At 44.4% G+C, this 20,489-nt stretch overlaps 1 protein-coding gene across 6 annotated transcripts in view; it reads right to left on the reverse strand.

Annotated features, from left to right (window-relative positions):
• Nucleotides 1–395: 395 nt before the first annotated feature.
• Bach2 (BACH transcriptional regulator 2) overlaps nucleotides 396–20,489 on the reverse strand; it is a 336,474-nt gene continuing 316,380 nt past the window's right edge. For all 6 annotated transcript variants that reach the window (XM_076924034.1, XM_076924037.1, XM_076924036.1 and 3 more), the window contains 2 exons: nucleotides 10,645–10,851; nucleotides 396–6,629 (listed from right to left, as the gene is read on the reverse strand). In XM_076924034.1, the coding sequence (XP_076780149.1) occupies nucleotides 6,150–6,629; nucleotides 10,645–10,851 (687 nt within the window). In that variant the 3' untranslated portion in view covers nucleotides 396–6,149. The remainder of the gene's footprint in view (nucleotides 6,630–10,644; nucleotides 10,852–20,489) is intronic.

The raw sequence follows: 20,489 nt of genomic DNA on the forward strand, positions 1-20,489 counted from the left end.
AGCTCATCCCCTCATAGGACACCACCACCAGCTGCTGTTTAAAAAAAAGCTCAACTAGAACCTTGGTTATGCATCCTTTCTGAAAGGCAGGGTCTTGGGTCAGACCTAAATTCTAAAGGGATTTCAAAGAACTTTATTTCCAGGAGCTGGAGAGATGGCTCAGTGGTTCAGAGCACTGACTGCTCTTCCAGAGGACCTGAGTTCAATTTCCAGCTACCACATGGTGGTTAATACCATCTGTAATGGGATTCGACGTACTCTTCTGGTGTGTTGAAGACAGTGATAGTGTACTCATATAAATAAATAAATCTTTTGCCAGGCGGTGGAGGCCACCACATTTCTTGAGGCTGTCTGCTCTGCAGAATGTAACACAGGGATCAGAAGCTTTGACAATGTAGAATGATATGTCTTTATTTCATTAACAGAAATGGCGTCTAGACAAAATTCAGTTAACACTAGCAATTCAATTGAGTGATTTTTTTTTTTTTTGCACAATAGTGTATTTACAACGAGTAAATGAAGTCTCAATTCATTAATCCATAGCAACGCTTTTTTCCCAAAAAGGTAAAAATTCTTAGTTACAGAGAATAAGCATCAACAGCCATCTCAATATCTTTACAAGAAAAAAACCACAAGAAAAAACCACAAGAAAAAACCACAATCACTTAGGAAAAAATAAGGCCAAGCGTAAGAACTTGTACGATAAAATGATGCGCTGAATTAAGTTACATTAATCGCATAGAATCTGTGTAAAAAGTATGTAGAAAAACACCTGATGTAACCTGTTACAGTCGTTGACCAGTTATGAGAGGTACGGAGGGTTATACAGGTAGATATGTGTGAAAACTGTCCGTATTGTTCGAGCTGGGGAGGAGGAGAAGAGGGGCCGCAGCCCCTTGCATACACTGAGAAGACCCTGTTTTGCATATGGCCTCTGGAGTTTGTAAGGCATATATTAGAGGTGCACTTGCATCAGACTGGTTCTGGAACAAATTCTCACAGGCCCTCTTGCCTTGACTGGCTCACCGTGTCTAACGTGTACCCGAAGCTCCCAAACGCATCTGCAATATCTTCCTGATAATTCGTTACAAGTGCCAGGCTCTTTTGTCAGAGTGTGAATGGGCATCCCAGCGTTGCCACAGCCAAAATACATTGTTAGGACCCAAGTGGAGGCCAACTCTTTGTCCCCAGAGACATGTTTGGTAGAAGTTTAGCACCCATCTTTAGGAAAACCCATTTTTTTTTTTATTTTGTACAAGTCCCTTCACTCTTTCCTGATACAGGTGTCTGCTCATTCCCACGGGAGCGTTTGGCACTGAGTGTGAGTCTACCTGAAATGAGTGGTCTTGGATACACTTCCATGAATAGCCATTGTTTTATCTGAGGTCAATAAACTGGAATGAAAATGACAGCCAAGAGTTCATCCATTGCTTGAGAGAGAAACGCACACACCATGCCACAACATTAAATCAAAGCTATAAAAGTTGGGCCTCTGCAACCAAGTGGGATACTCTCCACGAAATGGCAGCATCATTTCATATCACAATTAAAATGCACTAGTAATTCACTTGTTATAAATATGATCTCCCAGGGTGGAGTGTAGGAAAATACTATACAATTACTTTGCAAGTAATGTTTTTGCACCATCATTTGAATAATTTACCTTTGATCTGCTACGACGAGTCTCTTCAATGTACAAGTACTATTTGTACACACTATTTATGCACAAATATATCCTATGCTACAGCATCAGTCTCTTTGACACTTGGGTCGTGAGATGGCTCGGGCAGTATTATACATTTTGAACACAAAATATCTCCATGCACAGACTTCCTTTATGAATACCAACCCCACGAGGCATTGTGGACTGACTTGCCAGAAATGGAATCTGCAACAAAATCCTCAAGTAAATATTAATGATACAACAAAGAGTTTTATTCTTTTAAAATAATCCTTCTCTTTAGTCTGGTGTGTGTGGGGGGGGGGGAAGGAAGGGAGGTGGGGAGGGGGAGGATAGAGGGAGAGATCTGAGGGTAAACCTTGATTCTTGCTCTCTTCTAGATCTGAGATTCCCCCTACACTGTAAGCACTAGCGGAGCAGTATGATGTCATCAGCACCAGCTCCTACTTTAAACAGGGCTTCAGTGTGCAGGAATATGCAGTGCAATACAGACCCTAAGGAGCTTTACAGACCGACTCATTTTGGAGGACTATATGTTCTACCAGATGCAGAGCAGCTCCTGGGGCAAGACTGGGCGATTTCTGAAAAGGTTTATACTTTCAAACCATTGTCTGCTTTGTCTTTTGCTTCTTCAGTGGCAATCATATAGTAAAAGAAGAGAAAAGTGTAAGCTTTAGCCAGACCTCCATGCCGGTGCTGTGGTTGCTCTGGAGCTCCTTTAAGGAGAAGAGGCAGTTAGCACACTAGTTACTAGCCGTTTTTAAACTCCCTTGGAAAAAGCAATGCAAGGATTACATCCAAAATTATAGTGCATGTTAAAAAGCAGCATACCTCGAGAAAGACAGTAAATAAATTACTTGTATGACATAAAAATAACATTTTCTACTGCAGCATCAGCCCTGATGCCTGAGTCACTGGTAGGGAACCTGGAAGAGAAGTGGCAGGATGGCTTAGTAACTTTGCCAACGTTAGGAAAAGATTTTTGAAACTGCTTTGTTCCAGAATCAGTAAGTCATGAAGTTCGACTTTATTCAAGGCACCCCCAGACAGCGGCAGAGACACAACAAACACACACAACAAAGCACACACCTGACTACTGCTTGGGCCAGCAGGAGGCGGCTCTTCAGAGACACAGGAGGATGGAGGCTGCTCCAGGGAGAGGCCTGGGTTTAGATAGGATGTTATGAGTCTTAGAGTCACCTGTACTAGCCCTGGACCATGACCTATTCAGACCCCAGCCTCTGGGAGACCCAACCAAGCTGTCACATTGGCCCTATGATTGGAGTGTCCTGTATCTTTGAAAGAAAAGACCTTCAAACACACAACTAAATGTCTCCTTAAAATGCAAACACTGTCCTCTTCCCTTGCCCCTTCTCTTTTCTATAGAGGGGATGAGGTTGAGTAGGGGATCCCAGGGAAGGAGATGGGGGACATCTGAATTCCACTCGAAGAATTTAGATCCTGGTCCCCAGTGAGCCCTCCCTTTGAATCAACTCAGAAACAATTTTGATAAGCAATGGTTTGGAACAGTAAAAGACACAGACATGTCCCATGAGTAATTACACAAAGCCAGTTGCTGTTCCTGGTAGGTACTGAATGAAATTAACTTGTTAAAAATAACCCAAGAAATAGAAGTTTTAAGAGTCATTGGAAAATACTAGTTCCCATGGCACAGATTGGGTGCAGGAAGAGGAAAAGAAAATGAGAAAGACAGGGCTGAGTTAGGGCAGAGAGAAATGAGGAGACCGCTGATCCCACCGGGGAAATGGCTGGCTGCCACGGGTCGGAGCTACTGGCAACAGTAACTTATTGGGTAAACTGTGGAATGTGGCAAGACTTCCATCTGCAGGTGAGCTGGGGCAGCATAAAACAGGCAGAGAGGCTTCCTTCTCCACACTGGCGGTGGTGGCCTGAGCAGAAAACAAGCCTTTTTGTATCTTTAGAGGAGGTCACTTAAAAAGGCAATGAGAGAGTTAAAAAAAAAAAAAAAAGAAATACTGTCTGCTGACTCCTGCACCATAATCTGTAGCTGTGAGCATCCCATGAGTCACAAGGAGCTAAATGCTAGCGTTGCCAGTTTTTCATGAAGACACACCTCCTGGGTTGGGAACTGTTAGACTAGACCAGGAAATACCAACAGTGTAACAAAGATGGCGGCTCCAACACAGCTGTATCAAAATCTGTACACACACACACACACACACACACACACACACAAAACCCAGAGGCAGGTTTTAAAAATGGACCTATTTTAAAAGAAGTAAATTTCCCCTTAAATTCTACTGCATGAATCGACAGCTTCTGGCATCCGTACATACTTAACCATTTAGCGCTACTACAGGTACAGAAAGAAGTTAATACTACTAGAACGTATGTTACTAGGGTTTCACGTTTGCCTACTAGTCATACATTTCTTTCCCTTTCACATGCAGCTTTAATATTGTCCAAAAACAATGGCACAAGATGAAGAAACAAGGTCAACCATCCATCTAGTCCCCATCACCCTCTACCCTATCCCAACATCAGACTTTTCTGGACAATCTTGCACAGCTGGAGTTCTCTCCAGGCTGCTGAGCAAAAGGAGATTAGAGACCATTCGGGAGGAGGGAGCTGACTCCTCCCGAGGCATGCCTTCCTGTAAACGTGGCTTGGGACCAGGATACCCTAGGGCCAAGGAAGCTGCTCTCCAGATTTGCAAACCAGCTTGTTTTTTTTTTTTTTTTTTAGCAAGGAAAGCAGTTATTACCTGGGGAGGGAGGGTAGGAGTGAGGGGTGGAGGGCTTGGGAAGAAGGTAGAGGGCTCCTAGGGTTATCTGTCCAATGCCTTGAATGAAGCAGCTTTCAGACAAGAGATGTGGGGAAGGGGGGAGGGCAGAACAAAATCTCAGAGTACAGCGGGCATTTGAAGAATGAAAGGAAGGAAGAATGCTTTAGCCTCTGTCCCCATGGATCCCAGGTGCCATTCTGCCATGTTCTTTCCTACTCTCAGTGAGCTCAATTAATCCAGGGGGCTCCCACTGAAAGCTGGGGCTGCCATTCAAATCCCCTCAGGCCTTAAGATGTGCTGGAGGCCAGGCCTGGGCAGAAAGCTGGGTGGTTGGTTAGCTGTGCCCTTCAAAGAAGCAGGTCCTACCACATGACATTTCTGAGCACAAGTGTAGGGGGGGGGCGGAGGGGGGACAGAAAGAAATGCTGAAATGAAGGGGATTCCACCCCAGGTAAGGAACCGGTTCTCCCTTGCTTTCTCTTCACCAGTGCCTGTGGAGTTTTAACCCCACCACCGCCGCTCCTGTCCTTTTGATATGCAGTCCTCCAAGTCATCCAAACTCTTTCCCCAGCGTAGGAATTGAACATCCAGTGTCAGCTCTGAATTATCTGCACTTCAGCTGTACTTGGGGAAAGGTGGGGAGGGAGTGAGCTACAAAAATATTCAAGCAGATTATTGTCTACACATCCTAGGATGGGTTCATTATTTGGCAAGATTGTTTTCTTTTTCCTACATAATTATCACCTGAGTGCTTTTTTTAATTAGCTAAAATGTTTTACTTTTTAACTAAAAGCAAAGAATATACAATATACTTGAGTTATACTGAAGTTACGACTTCATTTAAGAAAATAGGTTTGACTCAAAACTCAGTGCAAGTGGCAAAGTTGACCATTGCTATACAGTATCCGCAGAGACAAGGGGGAAACACAAGGAGAAAAGAACAGACCCACGATGCTCACGTGACACCATTCGGCGGTGCCGAAACCAAACTAACAAAAGTAAAAGGTCTGAGACTGAGCCTTGAGAAGAAACTTCCAACATTGAATTTTGTCTGCAAGTAAGTACAGATTGAAACTGAATTGTGCAGCAAGAAAAACAACCATGTTAACCATGTTAACAGTTACAAAACCAGTTCTGGCATCAGACACAAAAAAGAGGAATGTTGGAACCTGTTTGTAAATGATAAGTGAAGTTTCCAGTTTTAGGATGAGAAAATTGAGGCATGCAGGACCTTTGCATATGGATATATATCTCATATATATTATATATACTATGTACACAGTATAGCTATAAAACTTTGATGTGTATAGAAGCTGTCTTCAATGAAAAAAATTGAACATTCAGAAGAAATTCCTGAGATAGGGTTTGTGACATGGGCCACTGAGAAAAAAAATCCGTGGTTGGGTCCTAGAGGTGGAGTCTATCCCTGTGAAGTTTGCAATTAACCCACAGACAGACAGTGTCGGCACTGTTGTCTTCCTTGCCAGGGCAAGGGGTAGCACCATTATGAAGGTAACTAGCACTCCTGCTTACGAGAGAGGAGGGAATACTTCAGAACAGTATTGCTGCTAAGACTGCTGTAGTGTGCACCAAATTCGTTCTTGGTTCTTCAAGACACAGATGAACAGCGCCACTGGCTGGCAGAAGGACACCCAGATGAGAGAGGTGTGAAGATCCGGGGGGCGGAGCTGATCACGCTGGCTAGGCGTAATCTTTCCTGGGCTGTTCGTCTGTTGTACACTTCTCAGTCATTTCCTGGCAGAAGTCCACCGTCACTGACTGGCTCCTGGCTTCCAGAGGAGGTCCTCTTTCTGAGAAGGTTCCAGGGTCACTGCCTTCCAACCTCCTCCCAGAGGTACAATTCTCAGAGGTGTTGCTGGGCACCCAGGGGAGCCCAGGGGGAGCTGCCCCTGGCTCCAGGCAGCAGGGTACACTTCCTCCGACAGCACATTGGGAGGGTGCAAGGCTCTGCTCAACCCCCAAAGGAGGAGGGTTAACACTGGCTCCGGGAAGATCCATGGGTATGAGGACAGGGCAGTACCGGTGCAGTGCCTGGATCTGCTCTGGACTCTGGATGTCTCGACAGACCTCCTGTGAGAGGCAGGAGAAGTTGTCCAGTAGCTCCCCCATGCATGCTTTCAGTTGATTCCTCTCAGACAACAGTTTTTCTTTCTCGCACACCTGTGAGAAAAGACGAGACGGTTTAATGAAGCCTGTGTGAAAGCCTCATTTCTGAAGGTTCTCAAACCTTTGTTTTGAGATCTTACACTGTAACCTAACTCAGGAAAGAGTACGCCAGAATCTAGAAAGTTGAAAGACACATTGTCCAGGGAGTGCTAACACACATACTCTGCCCCGAGCACCTACCTTACCACTTGGGCACTGTCACTCACAGCTTTCCCAGTGTGGTATCCCTTCCTCTGAGGCCCAGGAAACAAGGTACCCCCAACTGCAAAGCTCTAGAGTCAAATGACACTCTGCTTTCTGAGTTTGGGGTTTGGAGAGAACTGACTGGAAATGTTTTATTTCAAACCCAATAGCTGAAAAATCTTCCCCTAATGCACTAAGTTACTTCTTTTTCTTTCCTTTTTTTTTTTTTTTTTTTTGAGCCAGGGTTTCTCTATATAGCCCTGGATGTCCTAGAAGTTACTCTGTAGACCTGGCTGGCCTTGAACTCAGAGATTCGCCCCCCTCCCCCGCTTGGTTATTATTTTTGAGGGGTAAAAGTCAACTAGCTGATATTTTGAAAAAGACAAAAAACTGAGTAACGTTAAAAAAAAAAAGTCTGCATTGCCAGGGGTTGAGGGAAGCAGGCATGGCTGAGCCACTACAGTAGGCTTTGGGTCAGTGAGTCTACCCTGTATACAATAGCACTGACAGCACCCTTTGATCCATATAATCCATATAAAACCATATAAAATCCACACAATACTCAATAATGAATGTGAACTCTAAGGTAAAGCAGGGGTGTTGGATGAAAATGAAATGTCAGCATATGCCTGTCTGTAATAATAAATGTACCGCTCTTGTCAGGAGTGTCCAGAGTCTGGGACGGCTGGGTCTGCCATGGCCTTGGTGGAGACAGAATGGCATGGTTCCTGCCCCTGGGACAGGGTCAGCAGACACTCCTTTGCCTCCCAGAGTGTCCATGGCTGCCATGGGCATAAGGCTTGTTTGTATAATAATGTACATATTTCATGTTCCTCCTCCAAAGAATGTCCTCCCTGTTAATGTTAATGACTCCATGATAATCTGAGTCCAGGAGGAGAAGATGTGCCTAATGTCTCAGAAAAATGTTAAACCAAGGGACCTTCAGGACAGCCCTTAAGGCTGTGGGAAAGAACTCCAAAAACATATGAGTTCAAAAAATGTAGTTTCTCAATTGAGCAAAAAAAAATAAGGATGCAATATGAATTGTGAGAAGCTTCACGAATCTAATGGAACAAGGGCAGCTGCATCAATGAACCAGCTTGTCAGAAAGACACAAAGGCAGTGAGATACAAAGGTAGACATGCCTGAGTTCAGGATCAGCCTGGGACAGAGCAAGGTTAGGCCCAGGCGAGTCAGAAAAGGTAATTTCAGGTCAGGGTCCCACACAGCTAGCTTAACGTCTGCGTTTAACAGAGGCAGGCAGATCTCTGAATTCTTTTGCACTGTTAAAAGAAAATGTGTGCTTGCTGTCTCCTGAAAATTAAGGGGCTGGGGTCATGGGATGCTGGATAATCAAAAGGGAACCTGAAGTCAATGACTGGATTGCTATGTAAAAGAAAAGACTGGGCATATGATCTGCAGAAGATGAGCTATGCAGAGAGAGTTTTTAGAATAGCAAGAGAGAGCTGCTTGGAGAACTAGCAGGAGCAGAATATGATAGAGAGAGCTGTCTGGAGATCTCCAGAGAAAGCAGAGCAGAGAGAAAGAAAGCAGAACAGAGAGAAGCAAGCTGGAGGGCTGTCTCGATAGGCCGCCAGCTTTGACCCACAATTTGACTTCTTTTGAGTTGTTTGTTTTCGAAGCTCCCAGACACCCCTTCTCTCAGAACCTCTCTCCAAGCTGAGGCTGGTCCTTGGCATGGGATATCTGGGAACTTTAGATAGTTCATTTAATTTTGCTAGAAATCTAAAATGACTATAAAGAAGAAAGTCCATTCACACACACAAAAAAACGAGCAACTTCATACAATTAGACCTAACTACCATAGTCTCCAGCTTATACAGCACAACAGACTGAACACAACGCATCCTTTGCAGGGCCGTGGGAGCCGTGCACTGAATCTGGAGCAGGTACCATCTCTGGGCACTGGATGGAGGGGCTCGAGACAGAAACGTGGAGCCTATGCCTTAACACACTAGCCCACGGTTCTAAGATGCTTTTCCCATTAAGCAAAATCCTACATAGGCTTTTGTATTTCTTAAGTTTGTCACCCTTTGAGAGATGAGTTTAGTCTCAGAGAGGAGAGTAACTGAAGTTTTATTGTCAGAATTTGTGTGAGGAGCTGTGGGGAGGGTTCATGAGGCTCTCACGACAAAGCAGCCAAAGAGATTGGGTGTCTAAGCAGCGTGGGGAGAGTGGTAGCCAGCCCTCTGCAAACCTTGTAGGCAAGCCGAGGCAAGGATGGGGGTAAAATTGAAGAGGAGGGAGAGAGGAGGCAGGTCTCTGACACAGGAGCTACGCAGGGCCTAACGTGAGCGCAATCTGGCAGGCAGCGTGGGTATGTGCGTTAGAGAGAGATTTACATTCGGAAAGGACACCTGCTAAAATATTTATAAATTTAGCTAGAAAACATGTTTTAAAAATGAAAAATAAACAGATGTACAAGCGCAGCTTGAGAGAAATACATTATGTGCATCTGCAAATGAGGGTGGCGAGCATGCGGGAGACATCACGGAAGAGGGAATGCTGGGAACTCTGCAGCAGTAGACCAGGCTGGTTGGCTCTGACGACTCAAGCCGTGCCCTCCACTGAGACACAGCAAACATGGCCCTCTCTCCACTGAACCTTGAGGTCTAAAAGTGAAGGCCAGTGTGTTCTAGGAAAGGAACTTCCCGTCCCTTTGCCACAGCTCCTTGTCTAGGCACTACCCCCCTGTGGGCCCACTCAGCTAAAAAGTGTTTCTGTACGCTTCGCAGGGGAAGGAGACGAGAGGCCACAAGTGACATGGTTCTGGCTTCTCTTAGAAAAGGAAGAATATATTGGTGATATCTTGGTTAAGAGCACGGACCTCTGGTAGCACGTGGCCGTAACTCCAGCACCTGGAGGCAGGGGAGAGGAATTCATTTGAGGCAGACCTGGTGTACAGAGGACGACTCTGATAATAAACCATAACTGAAGCCAAAGACCTGTGAATCTCGAGGTCACAGATGTGTGCAATGACTGAGTGAAACTCTTGTTCAGCACTGAGATGCAGTGTGCTGCCTTTTTTTTTTTTTTTTTAACTTGATACAAAAGCTAGAGTAATTGCTTCCATCAGACTGGCCTGTAGACAAGTCCTTGTGGGTGTTTGATTGATTAGTAATTAATGCAGGAGGGCCCAGACTGCTGTGTATGGTACCAGCTCTGGGTTGGTGGTCCCAGGGTGTATAAGGAAGGCCAAGCGAGCCATAGAGAACAAGCTGGCAAGAAGAGTCCTTGCATGGCCTTGGCATCAGCTCGCATCTCTGGCTCCTGCCCTGACTTCCTCTGATGATGAACTGTGCTTGGGATGTATAAGCCAAAGCAACCTTTCCTACCTCGTGCTACTTTTGGTCATTGTGTTAGAAAGCAAAACAAACCACACGGTGTATTATTTAAGGTTTGGAGAATAAACAGCGTTGTCTTGCTTTTTCAAAGGAACAAATCAGTATAGTGTTTTAGATGTTTGCCTGGCGTACAGCAATTACACAAACCAGAATGCTAGTTATTAAAACCAGTTGTGTGGGTAGTTAGTTTATAAGAATACTTGATTTGTATATGCATGCACTAGACACCCACTATTATGATATACAAATGGAAAAATAAAAAGGATACAATTCTACGGGGCACCTGAGAGATATGTGTACATCCACATACGTTTCAGATGCAAATTTATGACCCCTGTTGGGAATAATCCCAAGTTTTTTCCTGAAGGGTGCTTATCCCTCTGTTTCTCCAGCTGTAACTGATATAACTTCACATCAGTCTTGGTCACTTGAGGTTGCTGAATACCTGCCCACCAACTCACCAGTTTTCGTATTTCACACTCCAAATTCTGAATACAGTCCAGTTTCCTTTTTCGACAGCGCTGGGCTGCAATGCGGTTCTTACTACGCCTCCGGATGTCGTGAATGAACTCCAACTGTTCTGAGGTTAGCTTGTGCATTTTAATCATCATCTGGAAGTCGTTCCTGGGAAGGTCTGTGATCTGATCCACAGGAAAAGGAAGTTTAACCTGAAACCAAGAACAGCAGAGTAGGGTTACAGCAGCTGGAGTGAAATTCTGGCAAGTGAAACATCACCGAAACTGCAAAATAAAATTTTAATAAATACATTTTAATAATAAAATAATTTAAATAAATGAATTTTTAAAATTTTGTGTGTGTTTATGTGCGTATGTTGATATGTGCACGCACATAAGTGCAGGTGCCCACTGAGGCCACAAGAAGGTATAAGAGGCCCTGGAGCTGGAGTTATGGGAATTGTGAGATGCCTACAGAGGGTACTGGGAATTGAACTTGGGTCCTCTGCAGGAGCAGCACACACTGTCAACCACAGAGCCACCTGCCCAGTCAAACATTTTCTTGTTTGTTTTTCCATTTTATTTTTAATTTTATGTGGATGTTTGTGTGGTGCCCTTGGAGGCCAGAAGATGGCGTTGGATCCCTTTTAATGGGAATTATATAGCTGGTTGTGAGTCATGCAGGAGCTGGGAGTTGAATTTGAGTCCTCTGGAAGAGTAGCTAGTGCTCTTAACTGCTGAGCCATCTCTCCAGTCTCCAAGCCTCTTTTTAAGATGAGCAAATCATATGGGAACTAGTGAAAGCAAGTAGTGACTAATACTGTCTTGTTTTAAATACAAGTAAGATGAAATATTCGTAAAATCAAACAGTACAAATAAACACAAGTAAGCCAGCCTGTTGGTGTATAACTCTAATCCCAACATTCAGGAGAAGGATTGCCACGAGTCTGGGCATAGCATGGGCTACATAGTAAGTAGGAAGCCAGTCTGGCCTACATAGTGAGACCTTGTCTCAACACACACACACACACACACACCACAAAACACACAAAGCAGCACACACAGATTATAATGTCAATGTTATTATTCCCGAGGTTCTTGAAGCAAATGGCATTGAAAATATTGGAAACTGTGTTAGTTCTTTCAATGTTGTAGAACTTTTGTAAGGAAGACTATGGTTTATGTACAAGACACACAACCGGGATTCACCAACATGGCCAACGTGATCTTCTAAGGACTGATATAAAGACCTGGAAGATGGAGCCCAGCACACCTTGTAGACACTGGAAAGATTCACTAGTCAGCGAGAGACTTTTTGACTTACACAGAACACAATGACAACATCCTGTACAGGAGGAGTCAGAGCTGGGCTTCAGTCCTCACACTGCAGGAGAATTCAGGGAGGTGACATCACCCCTCTGAACCTCAGTTTCCTCACGCAAAACAAGGTATGATTCTTAGGTTAGTGTTATGCTAGGCACTTAAGTCAATATGTTTTTTAAAATTAAGTTTCCTTTTACAGCATAATTCTGTTATTCCTCTGTCAGGGTGTACATTCCTTTGTTCTGATAAACATATCTCAGTGGATGGCATTATGTGTTCTTGAGGCTAAGCCTTGAAGGGCACTGGGACTTCTATTTAGTCCCGGTTCACTGGCTGCTCGGTAGGGCAGACCTGGCGTCTCCAGTTCTCAGCAGTATCTTGCCAGTTCCGTGAATGGAAGTACACTCATTGTTTATTAGGTTTTATTTATTTATTTTGAGCTTAGTTCTCTCCTCTAGCTAGACAGGTCCTGGGAATCAGACTCAGGTTGCATGCTTAGTGGCCAGCACCTTTTATCCAGTGAACCACCTCGCCAGCCCAGAAGTGAATTCTTAAAGCTATTGAGGCCTGCAGAGAACTGTAACTCCAGCCAACACCTGACTTCAGCCAGAAATGCTCAGAAGGGCCAGCTCAGCTCCTGACACACAGAAATTGTAAGAGCTGTTGAGAGATTACTGCTACTGCAAACCATTAAGGGTTAGGCACGATTCCTACTTTTAAGTCCTTGACAAGTCATAGTAAATATTTTTTAAAGAGAGGATGGCAGGAGCTGGAGAAACAGCTTGGTAGTTAAGAGCACCCACTGTTCTTCCAGAGGACCCAGATTTGATTTCTAGCACACACACACACACACACACACACACACACACACACACACACACGCGCACACACACACACGGCAGTTCACAATCATCTGTGTCTCCAGTTTCAGGGAATCCAATACCCTCTTCTGACCTCTGTTGGCCCCAGATACACATATGGTTGGTACACAGACAGACACACAGGCAAACAACCATACACATAAAAATAAAAAATAAATAAATAAACTCCACAACAATAAAGAAAGAATGACATGACTTTGGGGATGTCTTTTGTTGTTTAATTTTGGTATCTATTATTTCCTAAGAACGGCAACTATGGATCTGATCTGATGCAGGCAGTGGTACTTGTCTATAAACCCAGAAGTGGAGGCATAAAAATTAGGAATTCAAGGTCATCCTTACCTACAAACCAACAAATTGAGTTTGAGGCCAGCCTGGACTACAGGAGACCCTATTTTTCTTTTAAATAAAAGAATAATTAATTTGTGTCTGATACAGAAGGTGAGAGCGAACTCAGGCTCTTTATCTCTAGGGCCTCGTCAGTCTCTATGGGGTTTGCGGTTCAGCTCTGTGATTTTTAACAGCTTCTTCCTGCCCTTGCCAAGGCAGTGCTGATGGTTTGGGAACTTCTGCAGTTAGATCTGTTTCTGCAACTCCTGTAAAGCTACAGCCTCAGCAGTCTTAGCACTCAGGAGGAGGTGGAGGCAGGAGGCTTAAGGCCATCCTCAGATGCATGTGGAGTTAGAGGCCAGCCCAAGCTATTACACCAATTCAGATTGCTTCATTTTTTTTCTCATATTCAATTTTTTGGCTTGGCCAGCAGATGGCACTGTAAGTCTGAATGTCATGTGCTAGGCTAACCTTTAATACTAAAGTCAGTCAGGTAGGCTAAATTTGCAAGTGTATGTCAGTCAGGTGTGGTGTGTTACACCTTTAATCCCAGCACTTGCATCAGAAGGAGGTGGCTCTCTATGAGTGTGAGCCCAGCCAAGGCTAAATAGTGAGAACTTGTTTCAAGAAAACTCAAACCAACACCCACCCCTGCAAGAAACCAAAAAACTGACAGCGGCCACATTAAATAAAGTAAAAACAAAACAAAACAATCCCAATGAGTTTAATTTTAAGAACATGTCATTTATCCCGATATATAAAATATTTCTAATGTAATTTATACAAGTTATTTATAAAGACTACAATAATGAAAACTTAAACTCCAAAGCTTATTTTGTTGTTCTAGTACACTGCAATTCAGACGAACCCTCACAAGAGGCTTGGCAGACATGTAGGATGTGTCCATTGATCTCACAGAGCTCTCAGGAAAAAGAGGCACCAGAAAAAGCATGTGGGCCTGGACTTATTAGTGAAGAAAGCAACTTCCTGTTAGTATTCAGAGGCGCTGAGTCTGTGTTCTTCAAGAGGTCAAGGATATGGCTAGTCTACCCTGAACTCAGGAATTATTTGTCGGTTGCATCAGACAGTCACGAGGCCCAGTCCTGGTATTTGTGCCAGTTGATCACCATGCACAAGGGCAAGCACACTAAAGAATCATTTGCCTTTCCTAGGGCCGGGTGAACATTCTTGGTTGGATTACTTCCTAGCCGTAAGCTCACTCCATGTGGCACTGTTGAAGGCGCCCAAAGGGTGCGCTGATGTGAATCCCACGTGGTAAATGTGGCTCCATGACACCTGTAAAACTCTGACCCAAGACCATGAAACGATATACCACTGTGGCTTCAGCGCCGCTCTGAGTGTTGAACACGAGCCTCCAGGACAAATGGCTCCTTTTCAGGCTCTTGGAGAGGCCTTTGCCTGTGGGGCTGTGTTCCTACTAGGCTTCGAATGATACAGAGGACGGTTTACTTCCCTTCTATAAGCTTTGGATAATAGACACTCAGATCCTACACAGTGCCTCAGCAGCACAGAGGTCATCAGCTGGAGACATAGCATTTGGGCTTCACAAAAGCTGTGCACTCTTGGGGCTCAGGGGATTTCCATTTTCACTGACAGCAGAGCCATGCTACTTGAGCCCCAGACTGTATTTGCTTACTTTCAGAAAGAAAACATGCAACGGTGCAGATCACAAGGAAAGACTAAAGGGCTTCCGCAGTAAGCGCTACTGTATTTAAAGCCATCTAGACAGCAAACACAGACCAGGTAGGTAGGATGGAAGGTTGGCAGGGGGAAAGGGAAAATCAACAACGGCAGTGTCAAAGTCCTTGGAACAAAAGCAAACTCCACATGAAATTTCATCAGGGCTGTTGTAATCAGGCTGCGTTTCTAAAGAGGGTGAGTGGAGAAGAAAATAGTCAACCGTACACTTTCTGTTCTGTCAGGGGGAAAGGATCCCTCACTCTTGTGGTGGATCTGCTAGCCTTACAGCAAGGAAGAACTTACACTGACCAGCAGGTGGGAGCACCTGGCTTGTTCTGCAAGGGGCACAGAGGCTTAACCACAACCCTTTGCTGTTTCCAAGCCAAGGGGCATTCCTAGAGATGAGAAGCAGCCCCAGGCCTTGGCGGAGGAATATTCTCACAAGCTTTTGTGTGCACAAATGTTCCCCCACACAGGGTTGAAAACCAGGTAATGTGACAGGGCCTTGAAAAGCTGAACAGCTCTGAGAAGGCTCACGCCTCTGCCCTTTCCTCAGAGATTAACACAACCTACACAAGGCTCATACGGCTTGATGTTTTAGTCAATGCTCCTGCATAACATATCCTTCCAGACTGTACTTCTCATCAGAGGTGTTTACTCTCCAGGTTCCCAGAGACAGCACAGAATAGACAATATGACACAATGAAACATTCTGCCAACCCTCACCACCACCTGTCAGAATGGCCTGTAGTTACATCCAGTGGACTCTCTGGTCAGGGAGGTTGCACAGTAGATGTGCCTGTGGGATTTGTAGGTGATGAATCTCTTTAGGTGTGAACTGCTTTGGCTCTTGGTTAAGGCTCGGAGACTGAGGAATAGCCACTGAGCAGGCCAAACATGAAAGAGGGCATTACAGGCCACTGCTGTGGTTTGCATAATATATTCTTGTTGGTCGTACCAGTCTTGACAAAGTGCTCTTTCCCTGCCTCTGGAACCCACAGGAAGTGCAGGATTAGAGGTCATTTCCCAGTATGCGACCTCCACTGCTTGTCAGCAATGCCCAGAGGAAGCTTAGACTTGGTGGGAGTCCCAGCTTTTTAGCAGTCTGTGAAATAGATTCCTGCAGTGTCACCAGGGACCTCTGACCCAGAGATGGCAAAGGGAAGAGGACCTTCTGAACGGTGCATGAGACCTAAATCTGCTGTCTCAGCATATCTACATGGCCAGAGAGAAAGCATGGACCAGGGAGGCTGGGCAGGCTGCAGGGAGGCTGGGATGCAGTGCATCAAACGGAAAACTGGTTGCTAACAGCTGCTCATATTCTGTAGCCTATGCTATTCTCACCATTTCCATTAAAATATAATTGAAAACCTAATTTCCTATAAAGAATTCAAATCTGAGACAAAAGAGGAAAGGTTCCCACTCTTAAACAATGCCAATACTGCTGTGGTGCATTTCTTCACATTTGCTCTGCACAGGTTTTATGGAATTGTGACAGTGACACTCTGCCCATTTTGTATAGCTTATAAACACACATTTTGCTTGCCCATTGCCTCTGGTTTGCTGGACAGAGACTACTGAAGAAGGGAGAAGAAGTAGATTTTGAAGCATAAGCCAAAAACAAGAATCTGTTTTCTCTTGGAGTCCCAGAAGAAGAGTGGCCTGTGAAACCATTCCTGCTTCTATATTTTGCCCTTATCAGACATGAGCGGAAGCCATAGGTACACAGGGCCAGGCTGAGTGGGTACCCTGGAGACCATGGCAATGTACTGGCTCTCCAAGACCAAGAGATATTTCTGCACCACCGTCTTTCTGCTTGTTATTCCCAGGATACCTGGGATTCTCTCCTAAGACCACAAGGAATTAACGCTGTGGTCCCAGGGAACCCATTCTCTCTGTCCCAGACCTCTTGAGGTTCTGTGAGTCAGAGATAATACTTGCCCTGTGCAGCTTCTGGGCTAGCTATGAAGAATAAAACCAGGTAATAGAAAGGAATTGCCTTGTGAGTGTGGTGAGTGTCAAATGGTTTCCTCTTCCAGGCATCTAACATTAGGAATTCCAAACACTGAGCATGTTCTAGACAACATGAAAACACTGTTTTAATCATGAATACAGCCCTATGCTGCCATTCAAAGTCATCTTTTTATTAAGCAGACCAATTACAGACACTTGTAAAAACATGCTTCATTTACTGAACTACAGAAATAATTGTAAAACTCTCGCACAGACGGCTATCAAGTCAGTTGAGAAGAAGAAGGGGTTCAGAGGGAAGGGGGTTGAGAGATGGTAATTGGGGTTGAAAATGATAAAAAAAATTTATGGTATGGTGGTGCACCTCTAATCCCAGCATGTGGGAGGTATAGGCAGGTTTCTGTGAGTTAGAGGCCAGCCTGGTCTATAGATTCAGTTATAGAATAGCCAGGGCTATGCAAAGAGACTTTGTCTCCCTCAAAAAAAAAAAAAAAAAAAAAAAACAAAAACAAAAACAAAAAAAAAACAAAAAAAACAAAAAACAAAAAAACCAAAAACCAAAAAACCAACCAAACAAACCAAAACAACAACAACAACAACAACAACAAAAAACCCCAAAAACTAAAAGTACATTAAATTTGTGTATGAAATTGTCAAAGAATAATAGAACAATGATTTAAAAATATATTTAAATAAAAAAAGAAGAAGAAAAAAGACAACCAAACAGACTATCCAAGTTATCACCCTGGTGAGAATTACTCATGGCTTCTCTGTACTATTTCACTGGTTGCTCCCCTGTTCCCCTCCTCCCCCCCCTACACACACACACACACACACAACTGTTTTCATTTTGTTTTGTTTAACACAGGTCCTTATAGTTCAGTCTGGCCTTGAACTTGTGACCCTCCTAAATGCTGGGATTATAAACTATATGCCACTCTAGCTGGGCACTTTTATATATTTATTCCTCTCCAAATGAAGCATGCCAACAAAGCAAGTCCAACCAATCAGTATCTTTGGATAGGGAAATAAACCATCTTCCCAGTGTTTCGTTATTAAACCCACAATAGAGACGCTTGGGGTCCTTACTAGGGCATGCACTGCTCAGAAAAGGATTGTGACTCCTGTACAGTTTTCAAAATCTAAAAACAAACTTGTAAACCTAAGGAGATGCCATGTCACATCCATTAGACAGACACACGGAGAAGAGTTAAGTGTTAGCAGTGAGAAGAAAAGCTAGCCCGATGGAGGGAATGCAACACTGGTAGGGCTGCCTTGGCCAGTGGCTGAATAGTTCCTCAAAGGTTACATACAGAGTCATCATGTGACATAGCAGTTCCACTCAGAGGTGCCTAATGAAGGAACTGGAAGCTTGTCCTCAAAACCCTTGCATGAAAACGTTCATAACACCATTCCTCAGAAACATCCAGAAAGTGGAACCCACCAAACCCCCTCAAACAATGACAGATCAATAAAATGCTGCAGGGCTTAACACAATGTCTCGGCAACCAGAATGTGGAGCTAAACACAATGGTGTATGTTATCTATGGAAGGGATATAGTTTAAAAATAATATCCTATCTGAAATACAAAAGAAGAAACTCAAATATCATTTATACAAAACATCTAGTGCAGGACAGAGGCGGTTAGTGGTTGCCTGGGATGGAGAGAAAGAAGCCATGAGGAGGGCCTGCTACTGGGGACAGGGCTCCTCCTGGGACAAAGGAGACATGCTGGAGCCAAAGAAACTGAAGACAGCTGCATAACACTGTGAAAATATTAAAAACACTGGGATTTTTATTCTAATAGGGTACATTTTATAGTATGGAAATTATATTTCATTTAAAATTTGTTTTTTTTGTGTGTGTGTATAGGTGTTTTGCCTGCTTTGTGTGTCTGGTCTGTGCACCATGTATGTGCAGCGTTTTGCTGAGGCCAGAGTTACAGAAGACTGTGAGCCACCCATGCGTGTGGGCGCTGGGAATTGAACCTGGGTCCTCTGAAATGGCAGCCAGCACTTGTAACTACTGAGCCAATTTTCCAACCCAATAATTTAAGCCTTTTCAAAGCTACGGTAAGGTGAAAAGGATGGGGGGAAGTCCGTGTTTCATGAACTAGGAGAGTCATTTAACATGGCGGTAGATTGATTCTACAGACGGTAAGATATGCTAACGTTTCTCTTCTGGTCCAACGTCCAGGCTCCTTACAGAAGCAGCAGCACTTTGGTGGTAGCTGCTTCAGAGAGGGGACCCAGGCTGTTCCAGACTCAGTTGTCTCTCCTGGTTTAACTTGGAAGAAAACACCTAAACCTCATTTAAGAGCACTATGCACAGAATTCTACATAGATGCTGGTGTTTTTTAACGGATCAGTTCAAGAAAACAAGTTAAAACTCATGGGATTTCAGTGTACTTTTGGGGTAGACCGTCTACCTAGGCCAAGTAACTCCTGAAGCAAGTCACTGACTCCCATGGGGGTCATTGTGCTGAGGGTGTGGGTGGTTATGAGAAAATAAATCCCTTTATTGGGGAGTGGGGGGAGGTTGGGGGACTGGGACCACACACACACCCTTCAGCTTTGCCATCACCCTCTTGCCTAACACGAGCTAACAAGAGGGTTGAAGTGTGACTCATGAAACGCCATCGAATTTTGGCAAAGGCGTCTTTCACTGCTTATGAATGAACAACACGTTCGTTTTGAAAAGTAAAGACAAAAATTAAATGCAATTCATGGCTATCACACAGCCTGACTGAATCCTCACCCTGTAGTTCTAAGGTGGAGATGGATAGAGCCCAATCAGAAAACAAAATAAAACAAAAAAACAAAACCAAACCAAACAACAACAGACGTGTGCTCTTGTGGATGGGCACTGGGTATCTGAAACTGACAGTTCCTAAGATGCGTAACCTCTTTTTTGAGACACAATGAAGACTCAGGCATCTGTGCTTCCTCTACCAGTCCTTGGTAAGATCAGCTGTGGGATGAGCACGACTCAGTGACTAGCTTTCTGCATAAGGCACACTTAAGGACGGTTAGGGACAAGCAGCAGACCTCACGAAGGCTGTGGGAAGGAAGAACCCATGAGGACAGAACATACACCTATCCTTGGTTTTAGGAAGCCTTGCTCCTAAAGGTTAGGACCAGGGCTGCCACGTCTTGGGCATTGATAGCAACCCAATCCCGAACTTGAACAGGTAATATTCGAATAGGAACAGTGCCCATTCAGATTTCCTTCATAATTTCTATTTCCTAAATTAAACCCTTTTCAGGGGGTTTTCCTGTCTCTCTATTTCTGCCAGACAGTAACAGGAAAGCAGGGACCAGGCTGACTAGCAAAGAAGAGGAAGTGAACCCAGGGTGTGTCCGCAAGCTAGCTCGAGGCAACTCTGGAGTTCATTTTTGGTGTCTGAAGCTGAAGCTCATGTGTGTTCTTCCCACCAGCTTGTGGATGCTGAATACATCGCACTCGGCTCTGTGGCTACCTCACCTTACCCCTTGAGGCATCACTGCCATCTGTAGAGCTAATCTTTGCTGAGTAAGAGGTTGATATCTGAAGAGCAGACCAACACTGAGCATGCTGGTCTCATGGGCAGCCACCTCCTTCCTGTCCTTCCTCTCTTTCTTCCCCTCCTTTTCATTTTTAAAATG

This window comes from Arvicanthis niloticus, chromosome 25 (genome assembly GCF_011762505.2).
Source record: "Arvicanthis niloticus isolate mArvNil1 chromosome 25, mArvNil1.pat.X, whole genome shotgun sequence".
In the NCBI taxonomy this organism is placed as follows: Eukaryota; Metazoa; Chordata; class Mammalia; order Rodentia; family Muridae; genus Arvicanthis; species Arvicanthis niloticus.